Raw genomic sequence first — 18,772 nt, forward strand, 5'->3', positions numbered from 1 at the left:
AACACTACTGGGGTCCCCCAAAGCAAACAGGTAGCTGGTCGTCTACTACAAAAACAAAAGCAAACAAATGCTACATGAAAAATGTTAAAGGAACAAAATGCAGCATATTCAGGCTCTTTTTCTTTTTCTTGAGGTACCTATATAAATATTACCTTCTGCCCAAAGTACTATCTGTTCTGTTAAAAAACTAAAGTCCTTATCATGAGCCAATTGTAGGGCATACATTATTATTGAGAAAGTGCAACCATGCTGATAATTTATATGCAGCATATTAAAGGATGATTAGGCTTTAGAAAATATAGCTTAAGTATAGACCTGATGGAGCAGTTTTATAAAAACATTTAACAGAGGCATTTTCCTTTTGTTCGAGTCTCTCTGCAGCAGAAAGCCTTAGGAAACACTTGGAAGTCCTGCCACCATGGAATGTCAGCACTTTTACAATCCCATACATCATTTTTCTTTACTATTTAAACTAAATACAATTGTACAGAAGAGATTTCCCTCCCACCCCCCCATATTAGGTATTGGTAAAAAGTTGATTGATTTTTTCCCAACTTCAAAAAAAGATAGTATATATCACAACTTAAATTTTCCAAAAAGGTAATTTTTTTTTAATGTAAAAAAGGTTCACATAGTAGAAAAACCTATACAGAGTTGTAAACTGTTCCATAGAAAACTGGAAAAGTCAATGACATTTTATTCCCTTACCCACACATCCCTCCATTTTATATATAGACGCATGCAGCTGCGCCGTGTATGTATATATATGCATATGGATGGATACACAGAGGTACATCTCTAGGGTTGGGATTATGTGTATCTCAAAAAGAGTTCTTTGTTGGCTATTTCTCTTTGCCTAGTTCTGCCGTGATACTGTACACTTGGATCTGATACTCTGAAAAATAACATTTGCTAAAACTGCTTTGCTGCTTTTTTAAACTTTGTGGTTAAAATTCATTGGCTGTTCTTCATCAAGGACACGACCTTTGATTGTTATGCACTGGGAAAAAAAAAAAAACAAACACAAAGGCACGAAGGACACAACTCAAATACAACACTGTTGTCTGTGAAGAAGAAACCCAAAGGGTTTGGGTTGCGGAGGACAGCCTCTGCTGAGGGCGGCCGCCACACGCGGTTTGGTCACTCTTTGCCAATTTCATCTGAGACAATTTGAGTAAATAGCACCCAACTGTTTACATGAGGTAGATCCAAGTGGACAAAGAAAGCTGGGCCCCCACTGCTTGGTTTGCCCCCAGTTCGAATGGTTTAGACATCGGGCGCAGGAAGGGGGAACAACGGCACTATCTGAAGCAAGCACACACCTTGAGAAGAATTTTTCCAACACCAAATAAGTGTTAAGTCGTCATCCTCCTCCAGGCAGAGATCTCCTACAGGAGGAGGGAGCACAACGCATCCAACACAAATAAAGCTGGGGCAGGCTGCCAGAGCAACGCATCAGCTTCTGTGGGGCCACAGTGACAGCCACTGCCTATAGAGGTCGGTCACAGTATAGAGATCTACAGGTTCCTCTTTCCATCTCAGAGAAGACAACTTTTTTTTTTTTTTTTTAAACTCTAGTTCAGCCTTACAGGAACATCCCACTCTCATTAAACAGTATTTTTTGCATACTCTGAGAAAATCTGACAAATTTATCTTTGTTTTAAGGCTTAAGGTGGCGTCGCCACACAGCATCATGCAAACGTTACGCTATGACATCAAGATAAACACAACGCATTTCGACTCTCCACACCTACACAGAGCCTCAGCAGTTCTGAGTAACACAGAGCAACACCTCATCTCTGCAATAAGCCCTACAACACCGCTGATGCATTTAAAAGTCAGGTGAGGGTATCTCTACACCTGGATTTTGTATGACAAATGCCAGTCTTACCCAGCCAGCATTACAGCACTGATACACCGCAAGCACACACTCAGTACCACTTGAAATGAGGCCTTAGCATCTACGTTTTTGCTTTCAAAATGATAAAATGGTTACAAAAACATTTTTGCTTCAAGAAAGCGGCTACAATACAAAATTTCTGAATTATTGGTTCTTTTTCCTTTTTTTTTAATTTAAAAATTTTTTAAAAAATTAACAGAAAGCTTGGAACCTTAGCAGATGTTCGTTAAATCTGCAGTGTACCGAATTAAAGGAAAAACGATTTAATACATTCTGTTCTCTGTCTCATCCCCCCATGATCAGTTAACCACTTTGCTGCACAGAAATGTGGGACTGGATCTGCGTTTACAAACAGCCCTCAAGTCTGAGATTTCGTGGTTGCACACTCTCACAAAGCACTCAAGCCAGCTGGAAGCCAGCGAAGTTGTGCTTATTGTTCCCAGCAGAATTCTCCTTCATTATTTTTATATACAAAGAGCCATACTCAGCTTTCAGCAACACGTGGATACACACACACACACACACCCCTGCGTACACACATCATTTTCCAAGCTAAACCAAGAAATCACACCAAACTGCAACCTTCCAGAACAGCCTACAACTTTGCCAGATGTACTTTCCGAATTTGTGATTTAGTTTTCCATGGATACGTAATTCTGAACCTTACTCCTCATGTTTTGCTTCTGCTTCCCCCCGTATGATGTGCTGCTTTCCCAGACAGTCTATCAGTAATTACTCAAGTCCATCTTCTTCCATGAGCAAATTCATACATTATCTCATTCTTCCCTCCATATAATCAAGAAAACACAAACTATTTCTGCTGTCAAACACTAGGTAATAAAGACTGGGCACATGTAACAATCTTCATTTAATTTAGAGACATTCTGGGGATTAAACACTGAGAGGTAATTTAAGATCAATTAAAGATTCAAGTCAGGCAGGCAATTGGAGACATGGTATTTAAGGTAAAATAACAGCATTGTCACTTGTAAATGAGATGAGAAATTTAAGGTTCAGCCTTACATGTCTAACGAGAAAATGAAGAACAAAAGAACCAGGGTCAGCATTACCTCATTTTTTATAGCACATTAGCAGTAGATTCTGACCATCCCCAGATGATGCAGAATTAATATTAGTGAAAGGTAGACACATGCTTCTCTGCCTGTTGTGTCCACACCTGATGGGCTCGATCCCATCCGCTGCCAGGTGCCCATGCCCATACAGCATGGACCACATCTGCTTTGAGTTGTGTGCATGACAAGCACAACCACACAGCTTTACATACCCTGATAAGAACAAAGCTTCCTGTCTGTATATGTGGGAACAGGAAAAGCTGATAAAGAAAAATAGAATCCACATCACAAGCATTTTTCTGATGAGAAATCTAACCAAGGAACCAAAGAGCAGATTAGAAACTCCCGAGCTCAGTTGCTGACCTTCTCACTGCTCATGCTTGCCAAGCACACTCAAAACCAAAATGGGCAGAAATGCCTCAACTCATTTTTCAGGATCCTGTACGTTTAAATTTATGCTTTAGGGCCAATTCATAAATTTACTCTGAGGTTAAGTTATATCTGTAACTGCTGCTGAGATAGCAGCTATTCCAGCTGGTATTTCAGTTGAGAACAGCACATCCAAAAGGCTGGGGGAGGCAATCTGTGCACACAAAGCCACTATTTACAAACAAATACACCCTTTAACACAGCCTTCTGATGCCAACTGGAGGCTCTTCAGAACGCTGGGTAGGCTGGTTGGCTGGAGAGCTGCCACAGGTAGTTTAAGACGCATCTGTTGAGGCAGACAGGGACAAATTCTAAATAGTTATTCTTCTGAAGACGTTTAAAAAGAAGGAAGGAGCAACAGCCATTCACATTTCTAGCAAGTGCAAAACTCCAAGACCAGCTCCCACCAACCTCTCATCTGCAAATTCAGCACGTGCCCCTGTCCTCACTGCAACCAAATCCTAAACCCACAGCAATACCGAAGGCTAAAAGCAGAGCCTAGCTTCCAGGGCCTACTCACCAACACTGCCCTTTTGGGGTAGGGGTTGTGCATAGTGTTTCACTTCGCCTTATTTCCACAGAGGATGGGGTAGCTGCATGGCACAGATGGCATTTCTCAATATTAGACATCCAGTGCTGGGCTCCTCCTGATGCTCTTTCAGGTTTGCAGACCTTCCTATGAAGCATGCAATGTTTCTCTCATCGTTTTATAAGGTTTTTCTCACAGAGAAGTAAGTTCGGTGCCCAGAAACCTCTTCGAGGCCACAGCAATGCCAATAGTGTCTGTAGATTCCTAACAGCAAGACAAAGTATTTTCTGAAAGGAGCCATTCCCCCTAGAGCAGAACAGTTCATGCTTTGCAGGGAGCCTTGTTAAGTTGTAACAGCAAATGGGATAGAGTGTTTAGGACATCATCCCTTTAGTTATTACATGAACTTATTTATTCAGTCACTCACCACTGTTCAACAAGAATTGTTCCGCAAACCAGAACATCAGCAATCATCCCTGCCAGAAATAAGCATCATTCACATCTATGGCCAAAGATGAAGACACTGAAGATAGCAGGCAATCCTGGGCTAACTTCCTTCTGAAATGCTCATTTCCAGAGCACAAAGCCCATAAGCTAGAAGAGTGCTATGAAAGCACACCAGCACACTGAGCCCCACCAGGGAGCATTTCTGTCAGCAGAGTGGCTAATTATAAAATGAGGAAGCTTTGTTTGGATGCATTATAAACACAGTGATGTATTAACACAGTTTTCTACAGTTACTATTCAGGTTATTTAAAGCACCTTTAGTTGGCCTGCACTTACTTCAGGACTGACTTATGGCCGAGGCTTTGCACTGAACTGACAGACCAAGCAGTCACAACACAAACAATACTCCAAATCTTTTTTTTTTTCCTCTCCATTTTAAAGTTTATCAAATGTGGTCTGAGCAGGGAACAAAGTATTCTCAACGTTACAGTCTCACGTCAACTTACCCAAAAACTGTTAAAAAAATACTCATATATATATATATATATTATTTTTTTTTTATTCTCAGATTCAAAATATATTTTCAAGCACCTTCATGTCATTTGCAATGAAAACACGGTGATATTTTTCAGCCAACAGCTAAAGTATGAAAATGTTTCTCATCTGGAAACGACAGTATACAAAATCAGCAAGGAAATGGGCAGAAGGTAAAGGGACTACATGGAAGCAGGCGTGCTGGATGAGATCTGCCTTGCTAGTTCTGAGACTTCAACAACCACTTTGGCATGGACACATCAGGAAGACATCCAAGATCACAGTATGGCACCAGCAGCTCTCCAGCAAGGAACAAAGCAGTAAGAATACAGTTGATCTGGGAGCATTTTGGCTGCTGTAGTAGTAGGTTCAGTTTACAAATTAATTTATCTGCAGAGGAACACAGGAGGTAGCCTTGAACTGCATCTGCTTGCTAAGTGAGAGTCCTGTAAAAACACCTTTTGTAGTGATTTGGCCAAGCCATTACATTCATATTAACACTTCAAGCAATGAAACAACACAGGAAAAGCAACTGAAGCATAAAACTGATTGTGCACCACACCACGTGCACACTGCAAACCTCATCTCCATCAGACTGAGAGCATTTTTGGAGGGATGCACCTTTCCAGTTACTGGGGACAAAACTTGCTGTTCTGCATCCCAGCATAGTAATTTCCATCCCAATTCCCTATTATTCTACTAATTCTGCCATAGAGATTGGTTTTTCTCAAGACAAGGCAGGAATCAAATGCTGAAAGAAGCCAGGAAACATGTGAGAAAGCAACTGTGCCCTTGGATTCATACCAGAATGCAAACCAAGTATAACAACACCGAAAAAACAAAGCTCTTATCTCAATACTGTGAAATGTGACAGTATTCCTACAATGGAAATACAAGGACTGAGACCCACAGCATTTCAAGATCTGCTATACAGAGCACTATTTACAGTATTTTTAAACAGCTACAGCAGATGCCAAAAAAAGTCTTACAGTAAAAAGGGAGATTAAAAACAATCAGTGCAATTACCTCCTACTTAAAGTTTTCCTTAGAAAAGACTGCAAGAGTGCAACAAGAAGCCCACTGCCAAATGTAATATAAAAGTAAAAAAATGTATTGTTCTGTATTAGAAATTGAGAAAGCACACGGGTCAGGACACACACACACACACACACACACAAAGAGAGGTTACTGAAGGAGAAAAGTATTAAAACAAATAGGAAAAGTTAATTTATTACACTGGTATCAAGTGTGACTAACAGAACTTTTTTACATTCCTTTTTTCTATGTAAAATATATCTGTGCCACCAGAAATGCTTATTGGCTGACACCAAGATGGCCCCATCCACACCTACTCTTCCAGCACAAGAAGCCTCCAGTACACTGGTATGAAAAAGACTGGAGTTTTTAGAGGAGGGATGCACGTGACCATTTATTGCTGCAGTAAGGAAATAGTGTTGGCAGCAGTGTGCAAAGCCCTCCATGTTCCAGTCTGCTTTCAATACGAAGTCTCTTTGTGCAAGCACACGTGACTTCTGATAAAGCTTCAAAAGCATCTTAACAAGGAACTTCCATCTTTTCATAGGGCTACCTGGGCAGTGAAGAACCTCAAAGCCCACAACTACCCTTCAGAAGTTATTTCAAATCTTTGTGACAGACCTAAACGTGAGGAAATTGACCAAAACTTCTGCAACATGGAAGATCAACGACTGCAACTCAGCAATCCAAATTTTATAGTTGGAGCACTCTAACTTGAACCAAGTCAGAAGAAGGAGTTCTAATATACAGAAGTGACCTTATATCAGTGCATACGGACGAGAAGTGTTCATGTTGCATAGGGCTATCTGAAATGCCAAAATCACGTAAGGCAGAGACAAATACACCTACTTCCAACGTTTCACATTAGGATATTTCCTCCTAAGCATTGACTCAACTCTACATCTGGTATAAGATGCAGAGTGGATGTTCCATTCCATTGAGCCACTGGAGCAGAAATTTCTAAAAATAAGCAATGCTGTATTACATCCAGTACATGAGAAAAGACAGCTTCATATTTTATCTATGTTAATATAGAGATTGTCACAGAACCTTGTGCTCTGAGAAGGCTCTTTGGAGATGCCCAGTTCCATACATAGCCAAGTCTGACCCTCTCCAAGGACAGAGATTCCACAACCTGCTTCAGTACTGGAGTATTTTTGTTCCTATAGTGTTACAATTTCAGTACAACTCCAGAAGACTAATCCATAGCAACTCATTAATACCTGTCCATCTATCAAGCACATTCTTTTAACGGTGAGCTGCTCTGAAACAAAAGAAATGCTGCAGTACTGGCATCAGTTTGTCCGTAACAGTGCTCCTGCCTGCAATGGGAATGAGATATTTTTGTCACCAGGGTGCAATCAGTATCGACTTTCAGACTGCTAAGCACACGATAGCACGCACCAACAGCTGCATTCAAGCAGAAGGTCACTGCCAGGAAAATAACAGAGAGCACAAGGAATGGAATGGAAGAGGTCCTGCCCAGTGCTCTTTTACAACTGCAGTCACACAACTCCTTTGCACGGGCTCAAAACACAACTGCCAAAGGGTAAAACACATTTGGTTACTGCTGGCCTGAGCTGCACAGTGACTCAGTGGTTATAAGTGCCAACCCTAGCTACAGCTTTGACAGCAGGAACGCGTGCGAGGCAGACACACCTTAAGCTTTGTGTTTACCTGAGATAGTGCTGTTCTGACAAAACACATGGGAGGTAAGCAAATAATACCAACAGGAAGGTTTGAGGTGTTCGGTGGTGCCCCCCCAACCTCTTCCTCTACTTTTTGGATAGGAAATACTTGGAACTTTAGGAAAGCTGCCAGAAAGGTAGCTTCTGGGTTTACAGCACACTGTACTTTTCTACATGTGTACTTCATCAATGTTGTTTTAGAAAAAGGCTTCAAATTATTTGTTAATTCACCAGCAGGGGGGTAAGAGGCAGCAAGGGAAAGGAGTGAGAAATCAAGCTGTAGAATAGGCAGTAAGAGAGGATGAAAAAAAAAAAAAACAGTGAAAGGCAGAAACGTCTCCAGCCTGAAATGCATGTAACGATCCCAAGTTCTTCACACTCAGGGAAGGAAAACTACACAGAAATCTCTGTTCATTCCAAGAGGACCCACAGATGACGGCCACTCTCAGATCAAGAGTCCACAGCTACTATGCCAGCCCAAAGAATGCATCCACCAGAAGGTGCAGGGAGTGCTGTGACCTGCTTCAGAAATAAGATTTGGGGTCAACACAGCTGGTCTGTCCTCCTCACCCCATGTGTCCATCTGCACAGAGTCAGTTATGCCAGAATTGCACAGAGAGGGAAAAGGAGGACAAAATTCACATCCAAGAGGTCTCCGCGTAACAAGCAGCAAATAACATAACTGGAGTTTTAAAATGCTTGATCTTTGTTGTATTTAAGAGTAATTCATATAAAAATAAATCCATATATAAAACTCTGCCGAATTAAAATCTGAAAACGCATTAAGCAAACACACAGAAGTGCAACGTGTCAAGTGTGGAAAAGCTTCTGCAGGTGAGCAGTACGTGTAAGGGAGGTACGTACAGCCTGGGCTGCTGGAAGATGGGAAGACAGACAACGTGACGTGGAGTTTGCTTTCTGTTATCCTGTCTATCATTTAAAAGCTAGATTCACATCATGAGACAAAGGTCTGACCTGGCAGGCTAACCAACAAATGAGAACAACACAAACACAGTTCATCTGCTAATAGGATTGCCATCGTTGTTTCACCTGACCAACACCAACACGCCGCTACAAGGTGATGCTTGAAATCTGCACTGAGTTACATACCTAGAACTCTTAATGCAGCAAAAGCCGAGCACTTCCTAGCTTACTGAGCAAGCAGCCAGCTACAGGCTCCCTGCTGCGTGGCACACACCTCTGCCTTGGTTAAAGCTCCTGGCCCAGCTCAGCAGCTAGAGGTATATGGACTCAGAACAGTGACTGAGCATCTGCTAAGAGAAAAGGGAAAAGACAAAGCAAAATGGAAGAGAACCACGTCTTTTAAATACATGTTGAGAGGGTGGATTTTAAATTTTCCTACGAAAATAAACAAAAACAAGTCAGCACAAACACATTTCCTGGGCTTTTTCCTTTTTCTTCTACACCTGCTTGTGGCATCATCATTAGTGCAATGGTTTTCATATGTACTATGGTTTTTAATGAACCCAGTGTGCAAACTAACAGAAGTGTTTGTCTAATAACTATCAGTTAATTAATGCTTCTCCTAGGAGAATAGCCAAACTCTCACGTTTACTCTTATGCATAATGAAGATTTCACCTCCCTTCCTAAGTAAACTTCAGTTTCCTAAGATTTACCTTTACTGCATAGATTCTCTGATTTCTGTCCACGCAACAAACATCAAACCACCTCCCTCTCTTAGAGCTCCAGCTTCACCAATAATCAACACATAAATAAAATACAATTGCTTGTGCTTGGATGGATGCAGAACGTTGGTCTCGTGTGCGTCTTTGACTGCACAGGTAAAACCTGCTATGTTGTGTGTACACTTTGAAAAGCTTTCTCCAAAGGACAGGCTACACAATGTCCTCTGTACGCAGCTCTGAACTCTCGCATCAAAGTCAATTGCATATTTCTGCTTTTGAATAGTAATGTCCTCACGATAAGGTTTTAATTTCTAAATCCAAAGCATTCTTGATATGTTAACAGAAGTATAATGAGCACTCCTTAGTAAATAAAAATAAATAATAGCATCTAGTCTATCACATTAATACTGTGAAACACATATAAAATTTACATTAATTCAAACAACAGTGAAAGAGGATTGTACTGTATTTATCACCACAGACCCGTATTCCTTAGAGACTTTGGAGAGTGTCACAGTCCTGTATGACAAATTCTAAAGTTAGCTGTCAGTATGATTTAAAAAAAAAAATCTTTAAATTCTTTTTCTTTTCTTAAAAATGGCACCTTTTCTTTTGCCAATCTGACTGCACCTATTAAAAGTTCAGATACAAGTTTGTTCATTCTGCTTTAAAATTCTTCTTTAGTCTATGAAAAACATTTTTAAATGCAGCACAATAAAAAACATTCAAGAACAAGCTTCAGAAAATACATTTGCCCTTAGACACACAGAGAAAAAAAATCTTTGTAAGACAGCTGGAAAGCAGAATTTTGTCATTCTTTTCTTTTGCAAATAAAACTTTTGGAAATGCATCTAGAATAAAACCAAGGCTTCATAAATAGTCAAAAAATGCTTTGCTTTCCTTTGTATTAAAAGCTAATTCGCAGCATTTTAGCCCATTAACTTTAGTACGAATTAGATCTCTCCAAATTATTAAAAGCAATTAAATGAATAGCAAACAACGAAGAGTTTTGTGTTTTGTTTTTTCCCCTAAGCCCTGAGATCACAGCTCTTGATTTAATTATAAAACATGGGTCTGTTTTATAACAGGCAGCTTAAGAGATTTTGGCAAACTACATTTCCAACAATCGTGTGGCTTTGTAGAAGAATGCAGTTCATAACCAAGTCTGAAATTCTGGACGGAAAGCTTTCTTGCAAAAAGGGGGGGGGAAAAAAAATGAAGATACATCACTCATTGCTGGCTGTCACTGGAGTTTGGGCAACTGTTGGTCTAAGTGCAGCTGGTCTCATGTGAATCCAACTCGGTACTGTACTGAGTCGCTAAACATTAAAACATGTCAAGCAAAGTACATCGTGCGCAACGTGTCCTGGTGAACCTGAACTGCTTTTGCAAGTGCTTGATGATCTCTGCCATTACTCTGACCCGAAGTGTGGCTGCCTTCAGCACTGAAAGAGAAGGGGAGGGGAAAGAAACCATATTTATTCTGCCTCTCCTTTCAAGTAAGGTTTTCATACCATTCCTTTCTTCTGAATAGAATGGTCACAAGTTCACAGAATCACAGAATGGCCAGGGTTGGAAGGGACCTCAAGGATCATGAAGCTCCAACCCCCCTGCCACATGCAGGGCCACCAACCTCCCCATCTAATACTAGACCAGGCTTCCCAGGGCCCCATCCAATTGGGCCTTGAACTCCTCCAGGGATGGGGCATCCACAACTTCTCTGGGCAGCCTGTTCCAGCACCTCACCACTCTCTCTGTAAAGAACTTCCCCCTGACATCCAACCTAAATCTCCCCTCCCTCAACTTAAAACCATTTCTCCTTGTCCTGCAGTTATCAACCCTTTCAAAGAGTTGATTCCCCTCCTGTTTGTAGGCTCCCTTTAGGTACTGGAAGGCTGCAATGAGGTCACCCTGCAGCCTTCTTTTCTCCAGGCTGAACAAGCCCAGCTCCCTCAGCCTGTCTTCGCAGGGGAGGTGCTCCAGTCCCCTGATTATTTTTGTGGATCTCCTCTGGACCCTCTCCAACAGCCCTTTGTCTTTCCTGTACTAAGTTAATTCCCCTTAAAACATTACTGAAGTTCTGAAATGGAAAAACAACATAGAAGGATACATGAACACAACACCTCTTTCTTCTCTCTCCCCCCCCCACCACTCCACATGTATTTCACTGGAGAAAAAAAACAATCTGCCCTCCAATTGCTAACCAAGGATGCTGCTGATCCCAGAAGCCCATTTCCATCTTGCTTCCTGTCAAATTTGATAGTAATCCAAAGCCATGCAACTCACCTGTCATGTTCTTTATCCACCAGATGATACCTGGCTCTGAAGGCAACCAGGTGAGCGTAATACGCTGGTGCAGGGATAGAAACTGAACGAGTGCAGCGTACGTACGTATGACACAGCTGGTAGGTAAGAATCTGCAGCTCATCTGAAGAGAAACGATTGTCATCCCAGAGGACGTGATAATGTGAAGGTCTGCTTGTTCCCTGAAGGCAGATCACATACACAACATCAGCACGTCAAAAACAACTCCTTACATTTCCACCTTTGAGGGTGAACTGCCATAGAACTGCCTACTTCCCCAAAGTTACGTGGGAGCAATTCAACACAGCAAACTGAAAGCACAGCGTGTGCTTCCTGTCTGTCAGGTTCATTTCTTTTAGATGTTAGCAGTACAGGACAAAGCAGAAACACAGAGGTTGTATGATTTGTCTCCCGTGCAACCACCACCAGGAACACCAACAGCCAATGCTATGTTTGAAAGTTACCACCCCGTGCAAAATGCTGTACCTGAATACCAGCGTGACTACACAGATAGAAGTCAAACTCTGATGGATGGGTGATTTTTGTGTCCACTGTGGTACCAGCTGGAATGTTTCCACTTTTTCCAACCTGTGTGAATGGTACATGCAGATTTATTAATGCACATAAACTTTCTTCTTTTTCAGCTGTATAGTAAAGGCAAGAAACATTTTAAAAGAATCTGTAAAAAACAGGAAGTCCAGAAGGGACAACTAAAACTAAAATTTGAAGCGTCACTACAACTGAGAGGAAAAAAAGAAAGAAAAGAGATGAGCTGCAAAATCTTCCTTGAGGATATCTATACTAAAGAGCTTTTCTGACTGATGCAGAAAGAGCTTCCCACAACTGATCTGCCAAACACTTTTCGCCTTCCCATTTTGTGACAGAATATTCCCCCTTAACCTGCCTTGTTTATACCTACAGAGGACGATCTGTGGTTGGAAGTTGAACTTAGAAATACCTTTTACCTTAAAACAATTTTAATTGCATTCTCAGTATACAAAATCACCTTCATGTCAATATTAACAGTAACTAATGCCTTCAATTGCAGCGGGCTTCAAATGCTCACATAGAGATTCCAGCAGCAGGAAAAAGAACTGAAGGAAAATGTTGCATTTGAACAGAGGTTTGCAGTTGGGAACTCTTCATCTCCAGCAATGACACCATCCTTGCCCTGGGGAATCTCCTCCCCACCGGAAAGGGTAAAATACTTCCACATGTACTTCACAAGAGATACAATGGTGACTGCAATGCAGTCATAAAACCATTTGAGATGTTCAAAGATACAAAAATCACATGGTGACTCAATACTCCCAAATCAAATCACTGGTGTCCAAGACACATCTGTCTGCCTTACACACAGCATTAAGGAAAAAGTTCATCTCACCTAACAGTTTCTACTGTGCAGGTGTCTCTATCTCAGCCAGCTACCCAAAAGTCACTGTACAGCCAACAGGAATCAAAACCCACAAACACTCCCTACTTTAGAACTGGATGAAGCATGCCTTAAGCACTGTTGGAAATACTGAACAGATCTCTCTGCTTAGATCAGAGTGCCTGATCTATTTCACGTTCCTACCTTATAAGCTCTATACTGCTTCCCTAGCAATCCCTACATTTAAGTGTCTCGAGACAGTAAAAAAACTGAAAAGAATGAAGAATTTGAATAACATCAATTACAAAATTACAAGCAGACTTGTTGAACAAAATATCCTGTTGCTGTTTCATAAAAGCTTCTTGCTGGTTTATTATATGGGAAAGAGAAAGAACATTTTCCTTACCAGGCAGAAATATTTTACCCACTACGTTACAGTTCTTTAATCATGACAAACGTTTCATATAGGGGAGCTTTTTCCTGTAGGGGAGCTACAGGAAAGAAAGGGCAGACTCTTTAGCAAGGCCTGTGGTGACAGAACAAAGGGAAAGGCCTTCAAGTTTTAAGAGAGTAGATTTAGGCTGGATGTAAGTCTTTTACAGTGAGGATGGTGAGGCACTGGAACAGGTTGCAGAGAGGTGGTGGATGCCCCATTCATGGAGACATTCAAGACAAGGCTGGATCAGGCCCTGGGCAACCTGACTGAGCTGTGTGTGTCCCCTTTCATTGCAGAGGATTGGACTACATGGCTCTCAGAGGCCCCTTCCATATAGCACATAAGCAATTTGGCTGTGATCTAGATATCTGCCAGTCACAACGTGAACATACCCGCTCATTTTTATCTGTACAGAAGAGTCTGGTGTGATGTCTTTTCTGCACAACTATAAATGTAATTCCAGGCTGGTAATCCTTCTCTAGTTTAATACATGCTTCTCTGATAGCCAGCAATTCATGATGGAGAACCTGAATCATAAACATAAAGACTTATGATAAATACAAAATCAGCTTTCAGATTAACTTATATCACGCTCCCTCTTGCACTGTCACTCAGTTAGGAGATGTCAAAGCACGCACGATCAAACCTCAGATTCTTCACTTAATGAGAAGAAATTAGCTCACCAGCTCAGACTAATAAGCTATATGTCAAAATCTTTTTAACTGCCAAATACAAATTAACGTGTAATTAGGCTGTTGAATATTCAACGGACTAATTATTTTTCAAGCTAGTAAAAGGGATCATATCCAGAACTGTTCAAATGCATGCTTTTTTCCAGCTCTCTGAAGTCACTTGCAGTGCTACAGGCATCAACGAGAACTGAAAAAAAGCTGAGTGCAGTGAACAAAAAGCAATTCTTTAGGATTTCTGCTAATTATACGAAAACCCCCACTTATTTTCCCCACTTATCTTGGTTGGAATGCAAGAGATTGGTAGATGTTCATTTCTACATAAATCCACATCTACTACCAGAAAACAACAGAATCCAAATCTCAAAACAAAGAGTAACCTGCTGAAACTGCCCCTCAGAAACTCCATCTCTGTAGAAAATGATACGAGTCGGTTTAAATCTGGTTGATTTGTAGAACTGAATCAGCAGCTCCCTGACCATGGCAGCCAAATCTTGGATGATTTCTTGGCGGTGCTGCTGGACCCGAACAGTGGCACAGTAGCGATTGGGATGAGCATCCATGCTTCCTACAACCTGTTGGAAAAACAAAAATGAAGATCTTAATATCGCAGCAAACATGAAAGCAATTGCTTTGTCTATTTACTCAATAGTAGCACTAAGACCTTTGTTATTAAATAAGGCAGAGCACCCTATTTTTAACATAATTAGTGCACAGTTTCTGCCCAGTAGCAGATCTGCAGGTTAGTGGCCCTGCTTGTGGCAGGGGGGTTGGAGCTTGATGACCCTTCCAACCCAAGCCATTCTATGACTCTATGATCAGGAAGCTCAAATCCCCCCAGAACCACAACTGAAGCAGACACATTCCTGTTTAGCTAAATTCTTAATATTTTTTACTGCTGAAAAAGCAGATTTCAGCATGCGCCAGCTTCTTACAGGTTGATAAATACCAGCTAATAGAAAAGCTCCTCAGTGTATTAGCATCTCAGGCATTTTACAACACAATACACACATTTACATAATTAGCAGCAGAGCAAGCTCTCCAGAGTTTCATTAGATTCTGCAGGAAAATAATTTAGAACGCTATAAATGGGCAATCAGAAGAAATGGACCACGTAAGAACTGCGAGTAATAAAATGCTTCATAACTGAACAGTGGAGAAAGCAGGAGTTAACCACACAATGTACTCACTGCAGCAATGGAGGGCTTTTTTCCATCTCCAGCTGGAGGATGGGTTACATCTGCACCAAGGAATATGACAGGCTGTTGGAATACTGGTGGTCTGTATGAAGACAAAGCTAATTTGTCAAAGCAGCAACTCTTACACTTCATAAAGTGCATCAGAAGTCAACTAAACAGCACATTCTACTCTTGCCATGCATTAGTCTACAACTTACAATGGATCAGACCATTGCCTGCACTGTGACAGTACTCCACGTCACCATCAAACTTCCCATATTTTAGGCTTATTTTTAAATAACTTCTCATTAAAAAGGAGCAAAAAAAAAGTTTGTTTTTAAACTTGAAGAATCACATCTTCCCTTAATTAGAACACAAATAAGGATGACAAGCTGCTCCTTAAGTATCTAATACCATATGAGAAAAGTGAAGAACTGCACACATACACAAAAGATTACAACTTCTTCTACAAATGAAAGTCAGCATCAATAATTAAGTACTAAAAAACATGGTTATCATAGCTATTGATCTAGAAACAGAACCTTTAAGCTATACTTCCAAGTAAAATTAAGCCTCTAAGATAATTGATCTCTTGCATCAAAATAGAGCACCAAAACACTGCACTGGTAATGTTAAGATTCAACTTTATTCCTTAACAAAAAATGTTAAATGGGAGACTTCAAGGCAGCAGAATTGTGTGTGTATGTGGGTGGATTGGGAATGGTAATCTAGACAGATTCAACTGATTTCTGGCCTGCTCTCAAAAGGAACTTGAAGGTAATTCTAAGTGTAGCTGCTTGCAACCATCACGCAGCTCAACAAATAAAAGGCTCTTCTACCCAACAACCAACAAAACGATCCAAGCATTCCATTTTAAAAAAAAAAAAAAAGGGCTCCTCTGAAGCATTTAGGCATTGTGTGCAGTTGTGCTGTTTCTCCTCTCCCTCTTTACTTAACTCCATTTTCAGGAATGTACAGTTTATTGGTATATTGAGTAAAGTTGAGTACATTCAGTGTAAGAGAATTTATCAAGACACATGAAATATATCTTCCCTCTGATGATGTGTTTCCCTGCTGCCAAGTACTCGTTGGATTATTTCTGAGCAGCTGCCATCCAACTAACCTAAAAATGGTGAAGTGAAAACTTGCTTATCTGTGCAAAACAGAGTGTTTACTTCTCTGAAATGGGATCCTAAGAATGATGCAGCAGGTTACTCCATAGGCACTCTAGAACTTGAAATGCAAGGATTGTAAAAAATGCTGTGTTTTCACTCTTGCAGAAACCTAACACTTCAATTTGATTAAAGTAACTGCAGTAAGAGTGAATATACATGCACATACACTATTAGGAAATTGTAAGGTAAATCCTGGAAATCAGTTAGTTTTCTGCTCCCAATTTCTTTTGATGTCTACTGAAACTGAGATGTACACCAAGACGAACAATCCTGAACACAAATTATAAAGGAGAGGACGCTCCTTTGAAAGATGTTTTCTATTTGTTTGAAAACTGAAAGCGAAAAGACTTTTTTCACTCAAATGAAAGCCATACAGTTTCAACGGGCAGACTGCAATACAAACTTGTCCTAGAACCAATTTCAACTGGAACAAGCATTCCACTACATTCTTTGTAACCCAGTTTTTGCAAGATTGCATTAGAAGCCAAAAGACAGCCTGACTAAAGATCACTTAGACTACAGTGCTATTGACCGTAGGGAAAAAAAAGTTCTATGATGCATATTCCCTTTACAATACAACACTCTTCTCCTCTGTGAAAGATGGCTTACCTCCCCTGTGGCAGTAAAATATTATTTACACCTCCTAATTTGACGTTTATTTTTAAGCAGAGGTTAGACAGAGTCTGAGGTGTTGTTCTCTGCACATTCTTCATCTGAACACACTGTGTAGCCATTCCCAGCACTGTGTCACCAACACGCTTCACCTCCGCTGCAAAACAGAAAAGACACAGAGATACTTCTATATTACAAATTGGTGCACCAGATGTTGGTTTATTGACACCTAGAGTTTCAGTACTCATTTAAATGAAGAGGAAAAAAAGAACAAACCTACTTCCCTGACCCAACCCTGCCCTCTCAACATCCTCCTCCTGTCCTGCTTCCATCGGCTGACAACACAGCACCTGGTCCTACATGTAACCAAAGGCACTGGTGGCTTATTTGAACTTTCTTCTTAAATTACACTAATTGTGTCAGAATTATAGCGTGCCAACATAATTGTGGAAAAATCTTCAGCAAATGAAGTCAGGTAATATGAATAATATTAGGATGATGAGCAGTTCTTTCATTATTAAACTCTGGACCAGTAACTCAAAAATGGTATTAAATGTGCCAGCATTCAGCCAACCATGAACATTACGTCCCTCTAGTTTATCAGCTCATTAGCTTTAACCCTGACTTGCACAAAAAAAGATTTTTTGAGGAGAGTGAGGAGGAGGAGAGACAAGGCCATGTGCATAGGAATTGCAGGAATATGGAAGAACACAGGGAGAAGGATGATGATTAGAGGAACACAGAGAACCATAATTAAAGATGATTACAAGGAAAATAAATGGGAACGATACCACATCCTCTCAGTGGTTAGAAAGAAGAAAGCATCCCCTCTAAATGTGAAGCAGGAACAGTACAAGATGTCATTTTGCACTGCAGTTCTACTGACCAAATTAAAGACAAGCAACTTTATTTGGAAGGTTGAAAACAAAAAAGAACAAAGCATTCTTTAGTTGCAGCTTCTTTTTTCATCTCTCTTACTTTTGACTTTTTATCAGATAAGCTTTGGAAAAGTAAGAGGAGCATATTTTCTGCTATATTAAATTGGTGAGTGTGAGGGATGGGATGGGGGAAGACAATTCTGCAGCTGCATGATACAGACAGGCTGAGATCAGAGCCCTTAAAGCTACGGGAGAAAACAGCAGATGGTAGTTTATGGTGCTGCAATTAGGCAGGGTAAACTATAAGAGGAGGCAGGCAGGACATGAAAAAGAGCAGTATAGGAAGAGCTAGTTAAAAACAAGATGTGTGGTTTGTCTCAAAAATTAAAACCTACGTGTACGTGCTGTGTGAAATGCACCAACAGTCAATCCATCTCCAAGAGCTGCTGAGTTTTCACCCACAAAATTCCATGGGCAAAAGCTTTCTATTTATTCAGCCTTCTGAAAAGGCTGATGGCATGAGAAAGCAAAGATGTCCTAAAAGCTAGGCAGTTTTTAAGCTCACTTCTTCTTTACTCACTCAGTACTTTTAGCATTACAGTGAATATATTTAGAACTGCAGTAAGTATATTTTAATCAACCACAGAACAGTTAAAATTAATTTCTCAAAAGCTCTGATTTTAGCTTTTCTGCTCACAAAACATGTATCAAATAAATCCAACAGGAAGAGCAAGTTAAAAGCACAGCCAAACATAATGAAATGAATTAAGGTATTATTATAAAACATCATGCAGCACAAGAAAAGGAGTAAATTTAATCTGCAGTCAATTAGACTTCCATCATTCA

General features: G+C 40.5%; 1 protein-coding gene across 2 annotated transcripts in view; it reads right to left on the minus strand.

Annotated features, from left to right (window-relative positions):
* Positions 1 to 604: 604 nt before the first annotated feature.
* Positions 605 to 18,772, minus strand: part of AGO2 (argonaute RISC catalytic component 2) — a 43,504-nt gene continuing 25,336 nt past the window's right edge. For both annotated transcript variants that reach the window (XM_031552935.1, XM_031552934.1), the window contains 7 exons: positions 17,046 to 17,205; positions 15,274 to 15,364; positions 14,464 to 14,658; positions 13,787 to 13,921; positions 12,073 to 12,174; positions 11,569 to 11,768; positions 605 to 10,727 (listed from right to left, as the gene is read on the minus strand). In XM_031552935.1, coding sequence (XP_031408795.1) covers positions 10,619 to 10,727; positions 11,569 to 11,768; positions 12,073 to 12,174; positions 13,787 to 13,921; positions 14,464 to 14,658; positions 15,274 to 15,364; positions 17,046 to 17,205 — 992 coding nt within the window. In that variant the 3' untranslated portion in view covers positions 605 to 10,618. The remainder of the gene's footprint in view (positions 10,728 to 11,568; positions 11,769 to 12,072; positions 12,175 to 13,786; positions 13,922 to 14,463; positions 14,659 to 15,273; positions 15,365 to 17,045; positions 17,206 to 18,772) is intronic.

Source organism: Meleagris gallopavo, chromosome 3 (assembly GCF_000146605.3).
Source record: "Meleagris gallopavo isolate NT-WF06-2002-E0010 breed Aviagen turkey brand Nicholas breeding stock chromosome 3, Turkey_5.1, whole genome shotgun sequence".
Lineage (NCBI taxonomy): Eukaryota > Metazoa > Chordata > Aves > Galliformes > Phasianidae > Meleagris > Meleagris gallopavo.